A 24,272-nucleotide genomic window follows, 5' to 3' on the forward strand; every position below is an offset into this window, starting at 1 on the left:
TTTCTCATTAAGCTCAGTGGAAAGACTCTTGCTGACTTCAGTAGTAATCAATTAGGGACAAAGATTAACACAAGATAAAGCTGTAAGAGAAGTGATGACAGTGGGATGTCATATGGCCAGAAAAAAAAAGAAATCATGTGCTAATGATGTGCATATGAAACTGAAGTGCTACCTAAAATGCTTTGGAGTCATACATGGAAGAACATGGTGCAGTTGTTGAGCAATCCACATTCTTGGAAGTGCTGGCTTGAACTCTACCTGCACATATTTCCATCCCTGCATTTCTAAATATGCATATTCCATCTTATAATTATTTCCAAGTATAAATGTTTTGTTGGGTGGGGTAATAATAATTTTTGCTTGTTGTGATAAATGAGTATAATGAGTTCATTCCTTTCAGCGATATAGATTTTACATCCCTGCTTTGTTGGGTAGAATAAGCTATCTGTGGCACTATCAGCAGCTCCCACTGGAGTGAGAAATCATTACAAGTCCCATCTTTAAATCAAACCACCTCAGTGGGAGTTCAGAGTCCTTTATTCAGCAGGGAATCACACTGTTCAAGCCTGGTGACAGACTGAACAGTAACTGTCCAAAGACCGCAAAGCAAATTGTCACAGCACCCCACTGAAAAAATGTCTGTGTGGCTCCAGAATGCTTTTCAGTGGTGTAACAAGGCTTCAGTTGCTTGTAGCATTAGAAATCCTTCTTCAGCTCAAATGCCTACCATCTTTTACAGTCCCTGGAGAGGAGGTGTGGAGAGGTACAAGGTCTGTGTATAAATATCACAGAACATGGTGAACCTATGAGGGCTTCTGCATTTGTCACTGGCTTCAGAACAAGTGCATAAATTTTGGGCACTATAACATAAAGGCATTAATCTGTCTAGAGAGCATCTAGAGGAGGACCACAAGGCTGGTGAAGGGTCTGGAGGGGAAGCCTTATGAGGAGTGGCTGAGGTCACTTAGATTGCTCAGCCTAGAGAGGAGGAAACTGAGGGAAGACCTCACTGCAGACTTTAGCATCCTCACAAGGGAAAGCAGGACAGGCAGTGGTTTCTTCACCCTCCTGACCAGTGACAGGACCTGGAGGAACAGCATGAAGCTGAGTCAGGGGAGGTTTAGGTCAGGTATCAGGAAAAGGTTCTTCACTGCGAGGGTGGTTGGGCACTGGAACAGGCTCCCCAGGGAAGTGGGCACAGCACAGCCTGTCTCAGCTGGATAATGCTCTCAGGCACACAGTGGGATTCTTGGGGATGGTCCTGTGCAGGGTCAGGAGTTGGACTCAATGACTCTCATGAGTCGCTTCCAACTCACTCTGTGATTCAATGATGAAGCTCAGACTACTTGAAAGAACTGTGGAGTAGCAGAACAGTCTGTAAGACAGATGACATTGGAGCACCCAAGAAGTCCTGCTGTTCCCCTCGCACACTGTTTATGGTTGGCTGATTACAGAGAGAAAAACTCTCTGGGAGTTCTCTCCCATACACCTGCAGAGGCAAAAGGGCTTGCCACCAAGCCACACTGCCAAAATGTTCTGGTTTTATACCACATCTACTTACCTTGGAATCTCTCCTATGCTAGGGCTGATTTCTGTCATGTCTTTTGCTCTTACATGACCCCCAGTTTCCTTTCTTATTCTCTCCTCTCTCAACACAATTTCTATATGCTGTTATTCTACAATTCTCCTTTCTTTGCTTCTCCTTCTAGTTTCTCATTTTTCTCTTTTCACTTCTATTTTTTTCATTCAACAAACTGCTCCCTAGTCTCAGTTCTTTTGCTAGATCCTATATATCTCATCATTCTCTCTTTCACTCCTGGCCTATTCAAACATTTCTTATATCTCTACACCATGTTCAGCACCATTCACTGCACAATTCAGACAGCATACCTACTCTTCCCCCCCTTGTAGCTAGCATTTTTCCATCCTTAATATATGTAAGGATATCATACAGAGCAAAAAATTAGCCATAATGACAGAACTACACCATGAAATATGACAGTAGTCAGCCATGGGGAATTGTAATATACAGGGGAAATATGCTCATCATACATACCCATTATCTTAACCTCCTTACCTCACTGATTTTCTGAGCAACACCTAAGCATGGAACTTCTAGCCTGTGCTAGCAGGAGCTTTCATTCCTGCTGGAAGCACCCTTGCTGAATGGAGAGAGATCAAAAGCGAGAGCAAACTGAAAATTTAGCTACCACTACTTCAGATTGAGCCTAAAGAGATAGACAAACTACCCTTAGATACCTGTAATGGCAAGATAACATTTACAGCAAACAAAATCATAAGCAGGAGCATGTGTGCCTCCTTTGCAAATGACAGCTAACAGTGCAGGAAGAACTCACTTCTTTTCAAGGCTTCTTTTGGCTACAGAGATAACATCCAGATTCTGTTCAAACATGGAGGTAGTTCTTGACCTTCAATGAAGGCTCATTCCACATTTTCTACTTTACTTGTGGCAATGATGGTTTCCCTAAGAAAATGCTACCAAACATGTATGACAAATCTGAGTGAATATAATAATTGCAGTTATAAAGCAATATCTCACTATGTTAATGAAGCAATTTTGTTTCTAAGAAAAGCCACTTAGAGAACTTACAGAATACACTGTAATTGTTAGCGTACCGGCAAAGTAGAATAACTTAGATTTGTTATCAAAGGCTCTGTAACAGAGCTGTCAATACTCTCCACTAAATCTATCCAGCACAAAGCTATTATTGAGGGAATAGTCAAAGTTCCCCTACTTCCTTTCCATTTTGCTTGTTAGAATGACTGCCTGCTACATATTTGTAATCAATCTTGTGCAATAGCTAGGCTGCTGGCTTATCATTCAGATTTGAACTCTAAAGATAAATAGCATACTTTTCATCTGATCCTTGGCCTTTGACTTATTTTACTCAGACAGCCAGTTGTTAAAAGTTCCATCAGTAGAGCTGTATGAGTCACTTCACCCAAACAATCCATGTCTTTAAAGGGCAGACAGGGAGATAAAACAACCAAATTTTATCTTAGGCAACAAGACCTACTGTTGGTATCTACTGGGAGTAAGAGTAATATAACTGAGAATAAGAATCATGTGAATATAATAGAAATCTGACAATAGCACATAAAATAATAGCAATGTGCAATCTGAAGAAAAGTAGCAATTTGAAGGAATTATTCCAGGCTAGAAGGAGATGCCTTAAGAGTCTCACAAGCATGCTTACAGCTTATCACTTACTACAAGTAAAGATCTTCAAATATTTGGACAGTGCTTGGCAGTCCACACAAAAGCCAGCTCAATTTGAAAGATGGGGCTCATGACTACAAACCTGACTTTACCAAGTGGTACCCACCACTCAAAACTATTTCATACTATGTAATACCAAATGCACCAGTTTAGCTGAAATAGAAAGCCAAAAGGCATGTGAAAGAGAGGGGAACTAACTGTTACCCTACAGAGAAAAAATATCAAAGTACAGTAAAAACAAAAAATTAACAAGCTTGAAATACCAGATATGGAAATTGATGTTTCAGAACTGAAGCTGTTTTAGATCACTCCCTGTTTCTGACAGCACTTAGATGTTTTAAGATATTAAGGTAGTTACGTCTACTAGAAAAGGCATAGCACTATTATGACCAATGTTGGATTTATCACATATTTTATCGTTAACTATAAACAGAGTTAGCTTTGCTAAAACAAATATCTGTTCTGTAATTACTCATCTGTCAAAGATAAAATTTCCAAAAAATAAGACTATCTTGAGTGAAATTTGTGTACCACAGCACGTAAATATGGATGCAAAAGATTCTTGCACAAATTTTTATCAGGAATATTATCTTATAAATATTATTTTTATTGTCTCATGGTTAATGTCTATACGTAAAAACCTTGGACAAGTCTGCCAAGAACCTAGATGTGTACCGTAACAATTAAAATATATCACTCCTTCATTTATTTGAAATGAGTATGAGTCTTTCAATTGCAGCAAACACAAGATATTCATCAAAAAATGATGGATAGAAATCCTGTGTCTCCCTTATTCCTTGCACCTGTAACAGAGATCAAAAAACAGAAAATAAGACTTGTTTTTCTATTATTGTCCGTCTAGATGCTTTTTCTCATTGCTTTTTTTCCTAAACTTTTATATTGTAATTACTTAAACATTTTGATTCTTTTTTGGCATGTTCTTCTAAGGTTACCAGCATACCTGAATTGCCAATGCAATTACAGGGCAGCACAAAGAATGCTATCCTTCCTGGGAGCATGGGAACTGAGAAGGCAAATGAGATGTTTTCTTGCTTTATGCGTCTATTTCCCTTGGTGCTTTTACCAGTTCCAAACTGGCTCTTCTCTCAGTCTCTGTATGAATCGGTTGCTCTGGTGTTCTTTGGCAGACAATCTGAAGTCAGTCTCTCTCTACTGAAATAAATGCATGTGGACTTATCAGGTTCCTGTAGCTTTGGGACAGATGACTAATAATCCTGACAGCTTGGCTGTAAAATTTTGTATAAGAAATAAATGTTGTATGACCTAGCAGAGTAACAGAGGATCCAGCTGCATTCTGCTTTTCCATCAGGCTGTACAGTAACAGAATGGTCTAACTTTTTGCAGAATAGTTTCTCTACTGATTATACATATGATTAAGTGGGTGTCCCATGGCTGCAAAATAATATCCAATGAACCTGCTTCTCCTTTCAGCACTGCCTTCATTGGAGCAGAACCACACAAAGAGCACAGCAATATTAGAACTGCAGGAAGACAAATATCTCCACTTTTATCCTAAGCTTTGGCTGATTCCAGATACATGTGAATCTCTGAAGAGTTCTTACACAGAGGTTTTTGCTTTGTTTTACAGATATATGGCCATTATTGATCCCTTGAAACCTAGGCTCTCTGCAACTGCTACCAAGGTGGTCATTTGGAGCATATGGATTTTTGCATTCCTGTTGGCCTTTCCTCAATGCCTATACTCCATAACCAAGGTGATGCCTGGGAGAACTCTTTGCTATGTAGCATGGCCAGGTGGTCCAAAACAGCATTTTACGTAAGCTTTTGTTCTTTTAAACTTGTGCATGGTGGTGTTGAGACTTGTAATGGACTTGGCAAAATCTCTGGCATTGTGCAGATAGTCTACATGCAAAATAACTAACAGCTTTGATCACTGAGATATGCAGAGCCAGATTTCTAAGTAAGGATGATAAAGCATTATGTGTGATAAACAGAACAAATTTATTCTCTTCCACATCTGTGTGCTCCCTCCTGTGCTGCACTTTTACCATCATTGCTCCACATAAGATTGCTACTTCTATACAGACAGAGATGGTCAGAACTGGGAACATAACATGCAATTCAAAGCAAGTTTCCTCTTTATCCTAACCAGGAAAACAAGGCTTTCTAGTCTCTCCTTAGAATCATTTAAGTTGGAAAAGACTTCAAAGGTCATCAAGTCCAACCACTGACCCTACACTACCAAGTCTGCCACTAGACCATGTCCCTGAGTGCCACACCTACATGTTTTCAAAAAACCCAGGGATGGTGAATCAACTGATTCTCTGGGAAGCCTGTACCAATGCCTGACAAACTTTCTCATGAATAAAATTTTCCTGATATTCAGTCTAAACCTTCCCTGGTACAGCCTGAAGCTATTTCTTCTCTTGTAACTAGGGAGAAGAGACAAACATCCACCTCTCTACAATCTCCTTTCAGGTAATTGTAGAGAATGAGAAGGCCCTAACCAGTTTTTTTTTCTCTAGATTTCTTCATGGGAGGGCTGGATTTTGCCACTTCATTCTGTTACACTACCACAATTACTTATGTCAGATATTAGTCCAAAAGAGAAAACTGGATAACCTGTAACTGTTTCCACTTTCTGAAAATGAGAATATCAGTCAATTAAATTAAATATATCCTATTTGTCCCTCTGGTAGAATTAGGAATAAGTGTCTACTTAGGCATCTGTCCTTTCATGTCATCACTGACATTTAAGAAAAACATAGTTACACAGACTTTCAGCCTTGAACACAATCTGGAATCAAATTTGACCTTTTGCTCTTTATGAGGCAGGTGAAAGACCTCCTAGTCACATATAATTTTTATCACTTTAGAAGCCAGTCACAGACATATCTCTTTAGGGCAGGAAGGTCACTCTCAGTGACAGTTGGGGATCCTTCACTTATCATTCACTAGGATTTCATCTGAAGCTGACATTTAACCAGGAACTAGCAGGAGGCAAAAGAAATTATCTTTGTTTTCCCAGTGCTGACATCAGCAGTGGTGACTATATTGCACACAGGCTGCAGATCTGTGTTGTCTGTGTGCAATAGATCTGCCATATGAAAAACGGTGGGTGACAGGACTCTTATCAGGGTTTTTGCATCAATATATCACTAAAATACTTCTTTTTCTCTTTCATTTATGGTCCAGACTAGAGCTCCAAATGCCTAGCTTTCCCTCATGATACTTGGCTGTGCAATTAAATCAACTCAGCTAGTTATGAACAAACACACCTTACTCTGCAGTCACTAATCACAATAATAATAGAGTCACTCATAATATACTAGTGCAGGCTCAGCAGTAGATACCCCACAAAGCACATGCATCAAAATGTACATAAATTTGCAGTGCAATTCCAGACTTTCAAAAAGACAGTGAAAACACCAAGGACTAGTCAGTTAATATAAAACATGCTTTGTGCTAAAATAGAAGTCTTGACTTGCAGCAGCCCGTTCCATTGGTATAGCTCCTCTGAAGGCACTTACCACCTTAATATCTCTTCATCGCAGGTATCATGTTATTGTGATTGTGCTGGTCTACTGCTTCCCACTGCTTGTCATGGGCATCACTTATTCCATGGTGGGAATTACCCTCTGGGGAGGAGAAATACCAAGCAACACATCCAACGAATATCATGAGCAGCTCAAAGCTAAGAGAAAGGTACTGTTCCAGTAAACCCCACTAAGTGAATACTTATAAAATCATCTGCAATTTTGTTGCAACATATCACAGTAAATTCTTTCAGAAACACCAAATCACTTGAAATAGCAGTAATGAGAGATCAACTTCAGTACAAAATTTGATTAAGTTTGACAAGTTGTCTTCTCTGTTCACTGGCTGTTCTTTTCATAACATTAATATTTGTCATTAAATAAAGGAAATATTTGGGTTTTAACTTCTTACTCCACATGCAGCAGCACACACTGTGTCTGCTATGTGGAAGCTAAGGCAAAAAGTTTAGCCTTCAGAGAGTTAAGATACTGACTTTTGAACACTGGGCTAGCAAACCATTAGCTCTTGTTAGGTAAGATTGTCATCCTACTGAAACAAAAGTGAATCTTGCTGTAGCTCTCAGGGGATTAAGGTCCATGCATATTTGAGATAAGCACTAATCAGACTGCTTGTAATAAATAAATTAGATTTTTAAACAATAATTTTTTTTTGTGAGAAATGCAAACAAGTTTTCCCAGATATTTTCTTTCAATCCCTTTCACTGTAGGTATTGCTTAAACTAACTAGACTTGGGATTGCTTATAAACTATTTAACTATCTCCAGTTTAGTTTTCCTAATATTGCAGTGCAGTGAAAGTTTCTTTCCTACAACATTCTTTTTCTTAACCTAACTTTACTTATTTAGTAAGGCGGCCTTCTGCTTTTTTATTTCTGATACATTTTTTTTTACTAAAATGTATTTAACCTTTCAGATTTGAAAAAATGGTACCTTAACACAAACATCTAATTCACGATGAGCCCATTTTCAGTTGCTCAGTTTGCTTCCTGATGCTGTATGTTTTAACAGTGGAATATGCTACTGGGCTGCAGCAACAGCAGAGTGGGGCATATTTTGTTCCTGAGAGAGCACGAGATCTCCTGCAAATTCTGGAGAACACTAACATTTTCATTTCTTTCAGGACACTGCAGAAATCACTTTCTGTAACAGACACATCTTGCAAAAGCAAATGTGGAAGGGAAATTATTAAATTATTGCAGAACCAGGACATGCCAGAATTTCAGGACCTGTTATCATAATGACTAAGTAAAATAATCATCTTGTGACATAGAAACTAGAGGTCTCTGAAGACCAAATCTGGCTTTTACTATATGAAACAGAGAGCCCAATTAAATCCCTTGAATACTTTAAAAACAGCACCTGTTTAGAATTCTAAATATATACAAGAGACAAAGAGGAGGATTCCTAATTAAAGGATTTTAAATGTGAGAGTACAGAGATGCATACCTTCGAGACATGCAACAAGGGAATTAAATTATGTGCAGATATATTATAACTGCATCAGTGACTTTATGGGTAGAGCTCCATGACAACACTTTAGCTACACTGCTGTGCTCTCCAGCAGGATTCATGAAATAACTGTGTCATGGTTTGACACTGGCACAACGCCAGTGCCCCCATGAGGATACCCTCTCCCTGGTTTCTGCTGTGAGATGTGACCAGGAATAAGCAAAGCAGGCTCCCACTTAGAAATAAAGAAAACAAAACTTTATCAACTACACTACAACTATAAGTAAAAAGGAACACACACAGGAAAAATGAAAACCTTACAAATACATTTCCTCCTCCCCCCACCAAATTTCCAATACAATACATCTATTCCCCAAATCACCAACTCTTGGTCCAGAACCACCCTTCAGACAATCAATCCTCAGTTCATCAAGAGGAGAGGAGTCCTTCTTGTACCATGGGCTTCCCCTGGAAACACAGCTGAAGCCTCGTGTGTTTCCGTGTCACTCGTGGCACCGCCCGGAGAACATCTGCCGTCGTGACCTCTTCCTTTCCTGTCCAGTGTTCTCACCACTGAACATGGACCAGAGCTGCTTCTAGGGTTGTCTTTTTAAGGATGCTCTGTCCCGTTCCAAAAAGAGCACAGTCTCACCTTTGGGACACCTGCCCCCCCCATATTTTTTCACCCCCTGGGGCCGAGGGGTACCAACACTGAACCCTCTTGGTTCTGAGGCATTGCCTCCCCCTAGATGCAGTCTCTGTATCACAAGGAACAGGGTTCTGTCCATGGCTGTACAAAAAGAGTCCAGCAAAAGCCACTCCATCATCTCTTCCCTCTAGGATTCTTCTCTATTCTTCCACTATTTCTCACTCGCCCAGACCTCTCTCACACTTGCCCATTTCCTTCCTCATCTTCCACTCTATCTCTCTTCTAGGAAAGGTCAATGTTCTGTAAAGTTTTCATTGTCCAAAAAGGGTTAAAAACTCGGACTCTGCCTTCTCAGGAACTCCCACAGTGGCTGGACACCTTCTCGCTGCATCCTCCCCCCGCCTCCACTTCTCCTTCTCAGCCGTGCTGCCGGCACATGTTATCAAGTTTCAAGGTAACACAGTCTCAAGCACAGGCTGTACTCTCTCTCTCTCTTGGGGGGGGGGCTGCCCGGTGCCTCCTGGTACTTCTCCCACCCTTCCATCCTCAGGGGCCTCTTCACCTCCCCTCTCGGTCCAAGCCTCGGCCTACCTCACCCGGCTGCATGGCTCCCCTCCCCCGCCCAGCAGCAGCAGCTGGACGGGGGAGAGATCCAAACTCTTTCCTCACCGGAACCCAAGAGAGCCTCCCAGGGGAGAGCTCTGCTTTTAACCCCGTGTTCTCAGAGGCGGATCCATGTCCTAATGGCCATATTAGATGCCAGTATTAAAATCTGAACATCCATTGGCCCAACCATAGCATCCCAAAAAACACATTTCCTGTCAAACCACCACAAACTGGTATTTGAAAAGATGAATCATAATTGGTTATTCATGGAGAGGAACTAACAGACTGGAATCCAAATAAAGCCATAACTCAGCTTGCCTCTCAGAGCTAGTGCTTTGCCCTTTTCAGACAAAGAAATAATCTGTTTCTATTGCTATTTAGTATATAGGCATCAAGACATATGTAAAATCTATGCACTTATAATGAAGGAGAAATATTAAATAGCTGACTATGTTTCATATCAGGCAATGTTACAGCACAAAAGTGTCTGATTAGGGTTGTTTGAAATGGAATTTAATATTAAGAAGGTAGTGAACAGTTCATGTAAGACCTTTAAAAGAAACAATGTTTGCCAGCAAAAGATTTGAAGCTTGACAAAGTTGTTAGTAGTTCAACATAGTCTCATCACTTCATATATATGATTGGGCAATACAGTCCTGAATCCTCCCGAAAGCATCATTAAGGGAAGAAGGATTCAAAGAATTTCACACTGCACACTGTAGGCTGGACAACACAAAGTCATGCTTAGTATCTGTAAAGTCAAAGACCAAATATTTAAAAATTCAGGACTGGATGAAACTACAAACCCCTTTTTTTTTTTTGGACACACAGCTCAAATATCTCAGGGACTGTCCCATTTAAATCTGCCTGGTATCAGTCTTTTGAACTTCTGAACATTTGCTACATGTGGGGACTTTGCAGCCATTATCCCTTCTTCTTAAAGCTCCTGGCATGAGACTGACTAATGTCCAGCTGAACATCATCTATTCTCCTGCAATTCCTATTTTCATAATGTGGAATTATAGTCTCAATGGTGTCACACATAACAAGCTTGTACAAGTGTCTCATAATATTACTATAAGATTTGCTAGGTCAAAATGTTCTTTATATCCACTGCAAATCCTTGCTCTCAGATGTCGTCTCCACACCCTGCTTTTGCTATCTAACAAGTTCCAATCATTCTTTCAGCTTTACTTAAACCATAAGAGGGAATAATCACGTACTGCAAGTAAAATCAATTAGTATTGTTTTTATCAAGAGGTACAGTTCTGATATAACAGTTTGCTGAAAAAAAGAACATTTATCTCATCAGAAGATGCTATTGCCTGGCCACAATGGGAAGAATATAGAGGAGCAGAAAATGTTCTCCTTTTCTATTTCCTTTACTGTTCCTTTTACTCATGGCTGTTACTTTGTGATAATATGCCACCAGGCATCTTTTTCAGTAATTTTCATTCCTCCACACTTATGCTTCTGCCTGTATTTTCTGCTTCTCCTAACACAGCCTGACGTGTCATCTCAATTTATTTTAGCAATGAAGATTGATTAAAAGCCACATTGTTTCAATGTGTTTCTTTTTCTCAAATTTGAGTATAAAATGAGAAAAAAAGCCCCATATGTTTTCTTCCCAGCCTCTGTGAGAACTCCTGTATGAATACTTCACACGTATTTCTCTGGTTTGTTCTCTTTTTCTTTCCCCTCCTTTTCATAGATTTAGAGAAAGTCCAAGGAAGGGCAGCTAAAAATGATCAAAGGACTTATGAAGTGATTAAAATGGCCTGCACTTTTTAGTCTGGAGACGAGGAGGCCAAGGGACAAGATGTCAGCGTTTAGAGAAACACAAAGGTAGTGGATAAAGTGACTGAAGAACTTCTGGTCACCAAATCCTGAAATGCAAGAACTAATAGGAGAGGAGCACAAGGTTGGTAGAAGAGAGAGCACTTTAAGAAAGGGTAAATTAAAAGCCAGTAAAGGGCATCTGAGAGGTTCTCCTGCCAGATGCTTATGATCTCACAGGATTAAGAAAGATTTTAGAAAAATTAGCAAACAATAAATTCATAAATCATAGAGTTGGAAAAGGTTTGAAAAGACCTCCAAGATCAACAAGTCCAACATCTGACCAGTCTCCACTGTCAACCAGACCACAACACTAAGTGCCATGTCCATTCATTTCTTGAACACTTTCAGATATAGTGACTCCACCACGTCCCTGGGCAGCCTTTTCCGATGGCTGACAACCCTTTTAATGAAGAAATGCTTCCTGATGTCCAAAAATTCTCCCTAATGTCCAAGCAGATACTGAAAGGATGGATCAGAGATGCACTCCTCTTTAATACAATCCTGGGTGCTGAGACAGTATTAGGAAAATAGAAGCTGGAAAATGGCCAGGTTCATGGGATAAATAGCACTTTCTACTGCCTCTGGACTGAACAGTAGGATAGATGGGCAGCTGTCTGATTCAGAAGGAACTGTCCTATGTCTTTATGCTCCAGTTTTTACATAGCAGTGCAGCTATAAAAATACTCCTGAATTCTCACTGGCTTTCAGTGCCACTAAAAATGCAGGTTTTCCTTTTTTATTTCTTTATCACATATGAATAAATTACATGAAAACACATCAATATGTATTTTATACCACAATTTACAAAGAGAAGCACTAGTTAGAAAAAATGTTACTTTTGCTGGCATTAAAAGGTAGCCAATCAGGTCAGACCAAAAAAATAGAAGATTATTTGTTTCTCTATGGAGTAATTTATTGTGGAGAAGAGGCAGGAAAAAAGAGAAAAGGAAAAAAAAAAGCAAGAGAGTCAAAGTCTAAAACATTGCAGTATGGCATCAAAACTCTTGAAATACTGAATCAATTATGGGCTGACACAGATTTGAAAAACAAGACTCTCCTCATAATATAAAGCTTATTAAAAATAAATAGGTGATGAAAATATTACACTATGAACTCACAGATCAGATGATAGCAAATAATTAACTCTGAAATCAGAGATCCTTCTAGTTAACAAGCAACCACTAAGCCTAGACAGACAGACTAGGGTTAGATATTGCTCCAGTCATAAAACCTTTTGTGAAAGTTTTCATCCAGCCATGTGAAACAAAATGTTTTGACACTCTGGGTCCAAGGGTTTGTCTTGCATGTGACTTTCTACACCATCTTGAAACTTCACTTTTATCCTACATATTTGCTCAGACTTCTTCAAGGTTGGAAAGTAATTGCTTCCTCATGGGACTGCATAAAGACATGGTAAGTTTAAAATCTTCAGTCAGTTATTTAAAACCAGTTATTTAAGCAACCCATCTTCTGGCTTATCCCAGCATGGGACCAGCACTGCAATCTCAACTTATATTTATATGCCATTTTCAAAATGGCATAGGGAATAGAAGTTTAATACAGCAGAAAGTAAATATAACTTGATTATCCTAAATTCAATTAAATCCTCCCCTGCAGTCAACTACTCTACACAAATTTGTACTACAGATTTCAAGGGAAAGCCCAATCTTGACAGCTGATGCCCTTATATACACTGAATCATCACTTGTGACTAGTTTTAAAAAGTCAGACAGTAAGAAACACAATTTTATGGTCTTTTTTCAGGTAATGTTTTGCCAAGGCTGCCCATATGTCAAAATATTCACTAGACATGTTTAGGTGTGCAAAGAGAACTAAATCCTGGAACACCCTGTATGCACAGTGAAGGCATCTTCACCCTACATACAGTGTAGAACTACAGATCACCCAAACCTGCCATGCAACAGCAGTCTACTGAAGAGAACTTACATTGCCATTGTGCCTTCCTCATCGATTTATTTATTCATGGGACATGAGTATTTCCACCTTGAAGATTCGTTTTGTGCTTGTGCACCCAGACAGAAACAACTGCCATGGTGGTGTCAGAGCACTTTGCTCACACACCTCTTCCCTTTAGCTGATCTTACACTTTCTGGGAGTGATATGTTAAACAACCTACTCATCCTGTTGTGGGGTAATGAGGTGCAGAAGCTCAGTTTACTAGGAATACTGTGTATCTCCTGCCAAAAATAGGGGCCTGTGTAATTTTTTGGTCCATCAATACACATCTTCTGTAAATGCGTCTTCTCTTTGACTTTGCAGAGAGTGGCAATGAAAACAAAGTACAAAACAGACTAAATAAATACCAGAAGAGAGCTAACATAGAAGATTAAGCTGGAGAAATAAACACTGTTTTAAGAAGAGGCGATCTCACTGATCTAACAGTCATAGCACTATGGCTTATATTGTAATGTGTGGGTGGCTGTATGGCTTGACTAGCTGAAATTTCATACAGCTACAGTTAAATCATCATTTATCCAAAATGTTGATGCACTGTGAGCACCTTACCGGCCAAAGCTCTATCATGATTGAAAGCCACAGGTGTACTTGAGTGCAGCCACATTCACAAATTTAGCAATCCTTGTTCAGCACATTCAAAAAGAAAAAAGGCTTAGTAATATGAGGTTGAAGAACAACTCGCCCCAGCTAGCACCACTTCTGGGCACTCCACTGCTCTGTTATCAGCCAACAATCAATAGAAACAGAGATGCTTTTTAAAGACTGCAGTCCTTACATAGAAATGTCCCTGATTAATTCCTCTGGCAACTGAAGGTGTAACAAAAATACCAAAGTGGCAGCTTATGCTCATACACTGTGTTTCCCCTAAGCAAAATACAAAGTGACTGAAAAGTTCCTGAAGTGATAAGTCTGACTTTATGATTTCATACTTTTAAGTCAGTCTCCTCTGAGGCTATAATCACGTAGTCATATATCTCAGATTTTGTGAAGCTACTCTCGAAATTAAATATTTTTGAAGATTTTCATATCAATGAGTCATGGAAAGTTTTGTGTTCCACAGTGTCACATTTCTTACTTAACTTAAAGAGAAAGAAAACAGGAAGAAGGAATTCTCAGATGGTTTTAAAGGCTCTTCAGAAAACAAACTCATCCCTTGTTTGCCAGACACTGGAAGATGTCGAACTGTGCTGTCCAGTGCTTTCTCCACTTATTCACTGAGTGTCAGTTTGTGTCTTTCAATGGTAAAACATTAAATGAAAACAGAACAGGAACCAGCCCTCAGGCCTGTCACCACAAACAACTCTTAGAGAATTCCCTTGATATCCTCTTAAAACTCCATCTTCTAAAACACTCACCAATCCTAGAGTTCAGTTTCCCAGGCTAAATTTCTTTATAGACAGCTCTATGCCATTATTCTCAGTTAGTTTAATTAATTACTTAACATCCCTCACTGGTGTCATGTTTACAGATGGTTTTATGTCCATTTCTTCTCTCAGTCTTTGCTTACATTTGTTACATAAATGAAACTAGTGCTTCTGATCTTCTTTTATATAACATCTTTATGCAACAAGTGACCAAAACCAGACAAGGAATGCCATCAATGTAGTGTCACCATGGTCGTGCACAGGGGTAACTCCCTGTTCTCTACTGAGAATGCCTCATCTGGAACATCCTAATAATTCTTTTTTTTTGCTTTCATGAAATGGATGACCTGGTCTTGCTGTAATGAGTCAAAAACATCTGTCTCCTCCTTTTTTGTTCACAACAGGCAAACAAATTCACAGCATAAAATTTTATTGGTCCTTAATTGAGCAAATGCCAGAATTTTTCTGAGTAGGATCATACCTATGGAAGTACAGTGTAAAACAACCCATCAAAACTAGCATAGTACCAGTCCAGCAGTTCCCATCTGCTCTGTGATATCTGTCACTGCCGCCACCCCACCTAGGGACACAATCACTACTGGTACCATACAAAGTATGTGACCAGCACTGTGACTTCTGCTCCCACAGCTCTTCCACATCCCAGTTCCTTCTTACTTCTGCAGCAGCACAGTTGCTCAGAAGTGCTTGTCATCAAACTTATCTGGCATGCCTTTATTTTGCTGTACAAAACTCCTAATACATTAAATTAGGTACATCTCAAGACTGATACTTAGAGAATACACCCCAGATTGGAGAGAGATTAGTATTAAATAATTTCAGTAATTTTTTTTCTCTCAACCACCTTTCCAGTGGAAAGTGTTTCCCAAATCATGCTCAGTAGTGAAATATAACAGGTAAAATTACTTACAAACATTAATAACTAAAGAGGGGTTTCCTCTCATTCTGCTTCAGGGCACCTCTTACTATGATATCCTTAACTCTGACTATTCATGGGAAATATGAAATTGCTTTGTTAATATGGTAGATGCAAACCAATCCTAATGAAGCTAAGCCTGACTTCACAAAGTGCTACACATGCCTAAAATTGGGTTTGTAACCATGTAGATGGACTAAGTTACATGAGGAGATGTGACATGCTTCCTACAGAGCACAGATGCTTACCCTGCCTGTTGCTCTTCTCCATGGCTCTGCATATGTGAGCCAGGACTGGCCATTAACAAGGTTATTGGACCCCACTGTAGATGTTAGTGTTCCACTAACATTTTGAGCAGTTGTTCCATAATCATAAAGATAAATACCCTGCCAGACTCACCAGATTGCTATTAACACTAAAGTCAAAGTCTCTACTTGCAAGTAATTGCTATTGCAGTCAAAAGTTTGCAGAATAGGACTTTTTTTAAGCTTATTTTCTCTAAGTTTTTCTTAAACTTGAAAAGGGTAATGAGGGTCAGAATATCACATGAGTATCCTTCTGGTGAAAATACATGCAGAATAAGATAGCTGTTACTATTTTGATCAGTAATACATTCCCATAGCTACCAAAAGTCTCCACAAGAATACAGAATACTAACATGAAAGCCTGATTTGGGCTTTTCATTTACGATTAATTAAGTTCTTGCACAATCATCACATTAATTACAATGTATGACCCCCTCCGTAAACACATACATACAAAGAGGCACCTTTTATTCCATAAGGATGAGGCAGAATAACCAATAATCTTTGGTTTTAAGTTTTAAAAAATTCTGTAAACTCTTTCTATTACCAAGTATATGGACTGAAAACCCACTGAAAATGTAGGGAATGAGCAAGGTAATTATTAATGTTGTGAATCATGATTTCTATTTCACAGTCTCACTCTTCAAATGCTTAGAAATTGCCTAGGGAAAAATTGGGGCATGAGGTACAGGGGAATTACTGTCATTGCATGTTAAACACAAAATATTTTTTACAGAGCTGTTTTATGGTCTTAGAAATCCAGAAAAGAAAGGATTCACCTGTTCTTCTTTTCAAGATTTTTTTTCCTAGCAATTTGTTCTCTTTTTAATGATCTGCCCATAACTTTGAACAAGATTTCCTATTGAGGTAGAAATAAAGTCAGATGTCCTCCTGATCATTCTCTGAACATGACTGTCACAGTGAAATACAACAAAATAATTGGAATTATTGCTCTTCTCTGCTCTCTATCTCCAAATAGCTACAGAACACTCAGCAGCAGTATCAGCTTCCATTCATTGCCTCAAGGTCCTAAAACTCAGCTATGACCTGTGAACCAACACATCTTTCCACACCCATCGTCCATGCTTCAAGCAGCAATCACAGAGAAGTAAAAGCAGAGTAAATACTAAAAAATGGCTTTATACTGTGCATAAGCCTTGCCAGTTTACATATTTACTGACAAAGTTTTCCGGTCAATACATTTTATAGAACAGCTGGCAACACCTCCAGGTCAGGGGCAGATTTAATAGACTGGTTCTGCATGGTCAATGATTAGGCTCAGAATTGTGCACTTACAGTTGCTGTGATGTTTCTCCTTATTATTTTAATATTTTCCATCACTATTGGCAGGAAATTTATGTGAACTATAAAGTCTGTGGGACCTTGCCTGACGCATGAGAATGCTTCGGGGACGCCCCCTGCCTCCCCTGTACTGACGTCACTGTCTCCGTCCCGCTCCACCTCCGAAGTCTCCTCCCTATTGTCTGTTCCTGTCCCTCTCTCCTCCTCCTCTGACGCTGTATCCACACCCTCCGCCGAAGCGCGCAGCCCCCCCCCCCCGCGGGTGCCCCCCTTCGCGCTGCGATTCGAGCCGATCTCCGGGTCCAGATTTCCGGGTCTGACGTCACCACCGCGCGTCTCCTGCGTCCCTCCATGGCAGCTCGCTGGAGCTCTGCAGCTGCTCCGCCCTTGCTGCCCGTGTCTGACGCTGCCGCGCTGGTTTGAGAGCTCTCCCCGGCCGTCCTTTGAGTCTTGCTCGACCCGCGCACTTTTGACACCGCGCTAAATGGGGCCGCTGCTGCTTTCGGCATTGCGCTCGCAAAAGCCGCACCAGAACCCGTGTCTCCCATCGCCTCCACGCCCCCCCCGCCGGCCGCCGCCGCTTCCGCGCCGCCGCGCATGCCGCGAGAGAGCGCATCCCCCCTCCCCGCTTGTTCCCTTTGAACCCCCCTCCCCGACTCCGCCACTTTTTCCACCTCCTCTCCCTCTGATTCCTCGATATCGCTAGGAGAAAACTTTATTTCATCAGGGAGCAGAATGGCATCATCTGTGTCTGAGTCAGAGTCTGAAGCCCCTGCACTCTCTGGAGTTTCAGGGCGCTTTAGGGTTCCCTTGGGTTTTCGGGATGGTGGGACTGAAGGCAATGACATTTCTCCCGGTCCCCTTTTCTCGGGCACCTTTCCCCCCGGGCTAACTGAGATCAGAGCCAATCTCTGCTTGGAGCCTTGCTCTGGTCCCTCTGCCCTTTTGGGACCCGCAACAACTTGTTGCCTGGCTGACCCTCTCAACTGAGTCGAGGTCGCCTCTAACATAATTCTTGCTGAAGACAGCAATTTCAAGGCTGTCTTATCATCATTGGTGGCTAGAAAATATAGGTGTCTGTTAATTTCTTGCCAAAAGCCTACTTCAAATAACAACCGTGTTTCTGAGTACGGGTAATTACACCGCACCCACAGCAATAATTCTCTAAGCTTTTTCTTTGGGATCCCCCTTGTGTGTGTGTCTGCCACGCCCTGTAGGTCGGACAGAATCTCTATTTGTTCCTGGGAAAGTGTACCCCCCATGTTCTTAATTCTTGACCTTCTCACCGAATTCCTGTCGTCAGAGCAGTCCGAAGGCTCCTGGTCTCTGGCCTGCAGGTCACAGGAGATGGATTCGGAGGCGCCTTTTCCAATTCCGATCCGGGCTGTCCTGCTACAAACTTTCTTCGGTGGAGGTGGAGTGCGATGTTCTCTGCGGCCGCCGCGTCTGCAGATTCTCCTGGCTGCTTTCTGGCTGTTTTCCCAAGGAGTTATCAGTGCTCTCCTGGGAATGAGTCCAGCTCGGGAGCTGCCCACTCGGAGCTTCAAGGCTGCCCCTGTGCAAGAGGTGCACAACAGAGCTCACCGTGGCTCAGCGAATGCTGCCGGATGCTGCTGGATCGCCGGTTGCTGCCGAGTAGCTCCCCGGGTCGTCCGCCGGGTGCCCACCGGGTGCCCACCGGGTGCCCACCGGGTGCCCACCCAGGGACGCCAAATGTCGGGTTCGGCTGTCTGTCTCTGCCCCGACACGGGTAGTGTGGTTCTTGGGTGGCACGCGTTTTAAAGGACGAGTCTGGACTCTTCAGCTTTTCGGTCTTCAGGTTATTATTTCTTATCTACAAAATTTTCTGTCTGCCCAACAGAGGTCTGATCTGCAAGCAGTCACAGGCACTCTCTGACCACCCACGGGGCGGTCATGTCTTTTTATACTAATATCTACGTACATAATATTTACCTTTATTTCCCAATGCTTTTCACCCATGTTAGCAAGTGCACCTTCACCATAAACCAATCCCCAAATGCCAACATCACAACAGGAGATGGAGGACAAGAAGAAGGAAGAAGAAGGACAAGACACGCCCTGATCTCTCCATCTTGTCTCCATAACCCCCCTGTACCCAAAAACCTTAAAATCTATATTTCACTTTCTAAATGTGCCCCTTTTACACCTTTTCTCTAAAGTGATTCTCTTGTCCTCAAACTCTTGTTATTTCTGTGGATGGATCAAAATCAAGCCACCAGACACTTCTGGCAACATTCCAGGATTTTCGAGACCCCCAAGGGTTCTCCTGGCATCTCTGAACATCAGGAATGATGTGCTGAGATCCCACAATTATCTTGACAAGCATTTATTTTTGTACAGTCAAGCATTCCTTCCAGTATTAAAGTATCCACATGGCTTGGATACTTTAATCAATGGTCAACACATTGGTAATTATTGCACTGGTTTGATACTCCTGTGGTATCCCAATTTGTGGAATAAAGTATAAGCTGACCCATGCCAGGGTGGCTGAAACTGTTTCCTAGGAAACCTGCTTTAAAACCTGGGGAAAATTAATTACTTCTATCCACCCCAGAAAATGAGTAATGAAATAAAGCTGCTTTGAATAGGTTGCAGTACAGAAGCTTCTAAAGAATTAAATTCTTGAGTTAAAGGATTAGATTTGTTAGGAGAAGGCATTAATAGACATAACATAGACACCCCTCTGTGTGGAGGTGTGTAGATTTCTGCTTTAACTCAGAAAAAACCTTTGCTGAAATTACATTTTGTTTTGACATGAAGAGCATCCTGTAATGAATGCCAAAGTGTGTGGGTGTAATACTGGAACTGCAGTTCTGTTCTGCTGAATAGATGGGTCTTGGCTCTGCAGTCCTCCAAAATGAATGATCTGCATCAGATTTCTGGGACTTTTCACCACACAGATGCTTGGCAGTATTCTGGAAAGCTCAGCAGACTGAAAACTCATGCTAAAATTAATTTGTTCATGACTTCCCTACAGGGATTTGATGAGGAAGGGGCTTCTTATGCACTCTCTATCTGTATGTGTGTGTGTGTGTATATATACATGTCTTTTTATGCACCCATGTGCAAACAGGAATATTCATGTGATCATAATTTAGCATATGTAATGGGATAACTTTGACTGCAGATTAGATGAGACAACAAAAGACCTTTTGAAGTTTCCAAGGTTTCTTTATATGCTGGTGAAAAAATTTACATACAACTTAAAGAACACACTTTGTCCTGAATGTGGGATTTTAAGGTTATCGGTCTGGAGGGTCAGGTCCCAAACTTGACCTTGGGGAGAACTGTACAGAGCAAGTTAAGTCTGTTTTAAAAAACCTAACTCCATAGTTTGAAACATGAAGATCCTAATCTCCATGTTGAAAATCTGAATGTTGAAAAAGAGACACTTGGCTTTCATTTGTCTTTTTTGTAGGTATCTTGGTTTTATTATTAACAAACGTGTATAGTTGAATTCAGCAATGCATTTGAAAACATGCTGAGCTTATTGACATTGGAGTGAAGCATTGTTGAAATTTTTTTGTCTGTTAACCTAGTGTTACTTCCATTCTTAAATATATGAGGCACTAGTAAGCAGAAATTTTTGCCCTGGGACTGTGCCAAACGCCCCACATTTGTAGCATTGTCCTCCTGATGGATTGCTCTTCTTCTGGATAGTTGCAAGAACTTTATTTATGTTTTCACTCTGTTGTTGGAGTACCTTTTCCAGCATCTTTTCAACCTTGTCCTGATCTTCTGACTGCCTCTCCGGGTTTCTTCTTATCTGTTCTCCCCATTCTCCTCTCAGCTCATCCCTCACGATTGACGCAACGTGCTGAGGTGTTCCCACTCTGCTGCATGCCTCCACCATCTCTGCCAAGGATGGCCGTCCTGGCATTGCGCTGATGACCCGTTGACAATCCGGGTTGGCATTGCCGAAAGCTAGACTTTCCATGAGAGGTTGCTTCTCTGGTCCCACAGAACCATTCTCATCTTTCATAGATCGACTCACGCAAGCTGTGGATCGACAGGTGACGATTGATGAGGCGAAGCAACCTCTCATGGAAAGTCTAGCTTTCGGCAATGCCAACCCGGATTGTCAACGGGTCATCAGCGCAATGCCAGGACGGCCATCCTTGGCAGAGATGGTGGAGGCATGCAGCAGAGTGGGAACACCTCAGCACGTTGCGTCAATCGTGAGGGATGAGCTGAGAGGAGAATGGGGAGAACAGATAAGAAGAAACCCGGAGAGGCAGTCAGAAGATCAGGACAAGGTTGAAAAGATGCTGGAAAAGGTACTCCAACAACAGAGTGAAAACATAAATAAAGTTCTTGCAACTATCCAGAAGAAGAGCAATCCATCAGGAGGACAATGCTACAAATGTGGGGCATTTGGACACTTGAAAAAGAATTGTCCACATGCACACACACAAGTGCAGACACAAAAACCTGCAAAGCCACTTTGTGCGCAGTGTGGAAGAGGAAGACACTCTGTGAAAGAATGTTTTTCCCAGACAGACGTGGAAGGGAATCCTCTACCGCTTCCGGGAAACGGGAGAAGGAGCGCGCCCACAAACCGTCAGCGCGCGTCGACACAAGTGATGGCGGTGACACAACACTTCCAGGATTTCTAGCGGAAGGGAATGCTCAGGCAGACAGATTGACAATGCCCATTTCACAAACACTTCCGGACATTTTTGAGCAAGCACGACTGAGTCATGCATTTTTTCATCAGAATGCGCAGGCGCTGATGGAATCCTTTCGTCTCACAAAAACTCAGGCGAGGGAAATCATTAGTGCTTGTCCAGATTGTCAACTCGTGCAACCACCTGCTTCAACAGGAGCAGTCAATCCACGAGGACTGCAAAGTCTTCAGCTGTGGCAAACAGATGTCACAAAATATCCATCATTTGGGAGACTCAAAAATGTTCATGTGTCAGTAGATACATTCTCAGGGGCAGTCTTTGCTTCAGCACATGCAGGGGAAACAGCAGAACATGCTTGTCGACATTTTTTGCAAGCATTTGCATCATTAGGTGTGCCTCAAGAAATAAAAACAGATAATGGTCCAACATATACAGGCAGGGTGCTTGACAGATTCCTGAAAAAATGGGGTGTCAGACACACATTTGGCATTCCACATTCACCCACAGGTCAGGCAATCATTGAAAGAACACATCACACCCTGAAATCCCTTTTAGACAGGCAGAAAAGGGGGGAGCCAGAGGCGACACCACACATGAAATTAAACAAAGCATTGTATGTGTTGAATTTTCTTAACAGCTCGTCTTCTGAACCCAATCCGCCAATCGTGAGGCATTTTTCAAACAGCTCTCAGGCAAAACTAAGGGAGAATCCTTTGGTTTTGATCAGAAACCCAGAGACAGGACAAATAGAGGGTCCTTTCAAACTAATCACTTGGGGCAAGGGTTTCGCTTGTATTTCCACAGGGCGAGGGCTGAAGTGGGTGTCAGCGCGGCACGTGAAGCCATTTCGGGGAAGAGAGCAGGAGAGCACAGATCCCAGAGGCAGAGAAACGAGTACGCAGACGGAGGAAGAAACTCAAGTTGTGAGCAGCGACTCGGAAGAGGGACGAAAAGAATAAAAACTTTGGGGGTTTTTTCCTTTGTGGCTTTGAGTGGGAGCATGACAATGAAATTTTATAAGGGTGAAGTCGTGAGCTTCATGATGCTCATGCTTTCATCTGTTGCTTTAAGCAATAGAGCAAATCTAACTGTCAGTCAGCCAAAACAAAATGTTTGGGAAGCGTTAGCCCAGGCAGCAAATTTAGAAAGTATCTGCCTGACACATTCGAAACCAGGGAAACCATTCACAGCATGCATGGTTGGGTTGCCAGTGGGCAAATGGCCAATTCCAGGGCATTCTCCAATGGAGATTTCGCAGGTCATCAAAGATCCTGTGAATGAATGGTGTGCTTGGACACATCTTTTACCTGTGGCTTCTACCGAACCGCAGGAACTGGAAATTTTTGGGTCCACAACAATGGAGCTATGCATGAAATTCGAAATTTCGAATGTGTCAAGGACAAACAAAAGTGTTGATGTCACACCAAATCACGAATATTATAGAAATGCATCAGCCTGGTGCAATCACACTGTGACGACAGCCAAAGGATCAATCCAGGTTCCAGTGCAATTGCCACGTGGGTTGTTTTTAATTTGTGGGGACAGAATTTGGCACGGCATTCCTGCAAATGCCAAGGGAGGTCCATGCAGCATTGGGAGAATTTCAATGTTGTCACCAGATTTGAAAGTGTTAAGAGAGCAAAAACACAAAGAAAAAAGGTCCTTGCAACATTACAGTGTAGACTGTGATGATGAAGTGTACACTTGGGACAAGGCAAGGAGAATTGCGGCAGCAATTTTCTCACCTCAGACAGCGTCGGGGGTGGCCTTGACTCAACTGGACCACATGGGTTGTTGGTTGAGCAAGCATGCTCAATCAATCTCTCTCGCTTTGAGTGATATGTTAAAAGACGTAAGCAGTGTGAGAGAGGCAACTCTGCAAAATAGGGCGGCAATCGATTATCTATTGCTTGCTCATGGACATGGATGTGAAGAGTTTGAAGGAATGTGCTGCATGAATCTCTCAGATCATTCAAGATCAATTCATGAAAGCATTCAAAATATAAAAGACAGTATAAAGAAACTAGGCGAAGTCACTGGATCATGGATTGATGATTTGGCGGGATTTTTTGATCTTTCTCCCTTATGGAGAGGGTTTTTAAAAATGGGATTTTATATTTTAATAATTCTCTTAGTCCTCATGCTCATCGTCCCATGCATCTTTTTGTGTGTGAGACGTGTCATGAGTCAAGTTGCCAAAGAAGTCTTCTTGGTGCAAACAGAAGGGGGAGATGTGGGATCTCAGCACATCATTCCTGATGTTCAGAGATGCCAGGAGAACCCTTGGGGGTCTCGAAAATCCTGGAATGTTGCCAGAAGTGTCTGGTGGCTTGATTTTGATCCATCCACAGAAATAACAAGAGTTTGAGGACAAGAGAATCACTTTAGAGAAAAGGTGTAAAAGGGGCACATTTAGAAA

The 24,272-nt window shown here is 41.6% G+C and overlaps 1 protein-coding gene across 1 annotated transcript in view; it reads left to right on the forward strand.

Moving 5' to 3' along the window:
• Window positions 1–24,272, forward strand: part of LOC118701484 (neuromedin-K receptor-like) — a 65,200-nt gene that overhangs the window by 5,854 nt on the left and 35,074 nt on the right. Inside the window, 2 exon segments of the mRNA XM_054517769.1 lie at window positions 4,851–5,039; window positions 6,778–6,928. Of these exon segments, the coding sequence (XP_054373744.1) occupies window positions 4,851–5,039; window positions 6,778–6,928 (340 nt within the window).

Source organism: Molothrus ater, chromosome W, assembly GCF_012460135.2.
Source record: "Molothrus ater isolate BHLD 08-10-18 breed brown headed cowbird chromosome W, BPBGC_Mater_1.1, whole genome shotgun sequence".
Classification (NCBI taxonomy): domain Eukaryota; kingdom Metazoa; phylum Chordata; class Aves; order Passeriformes; family Icteridae; genus Molothrus; species Molothrus ater.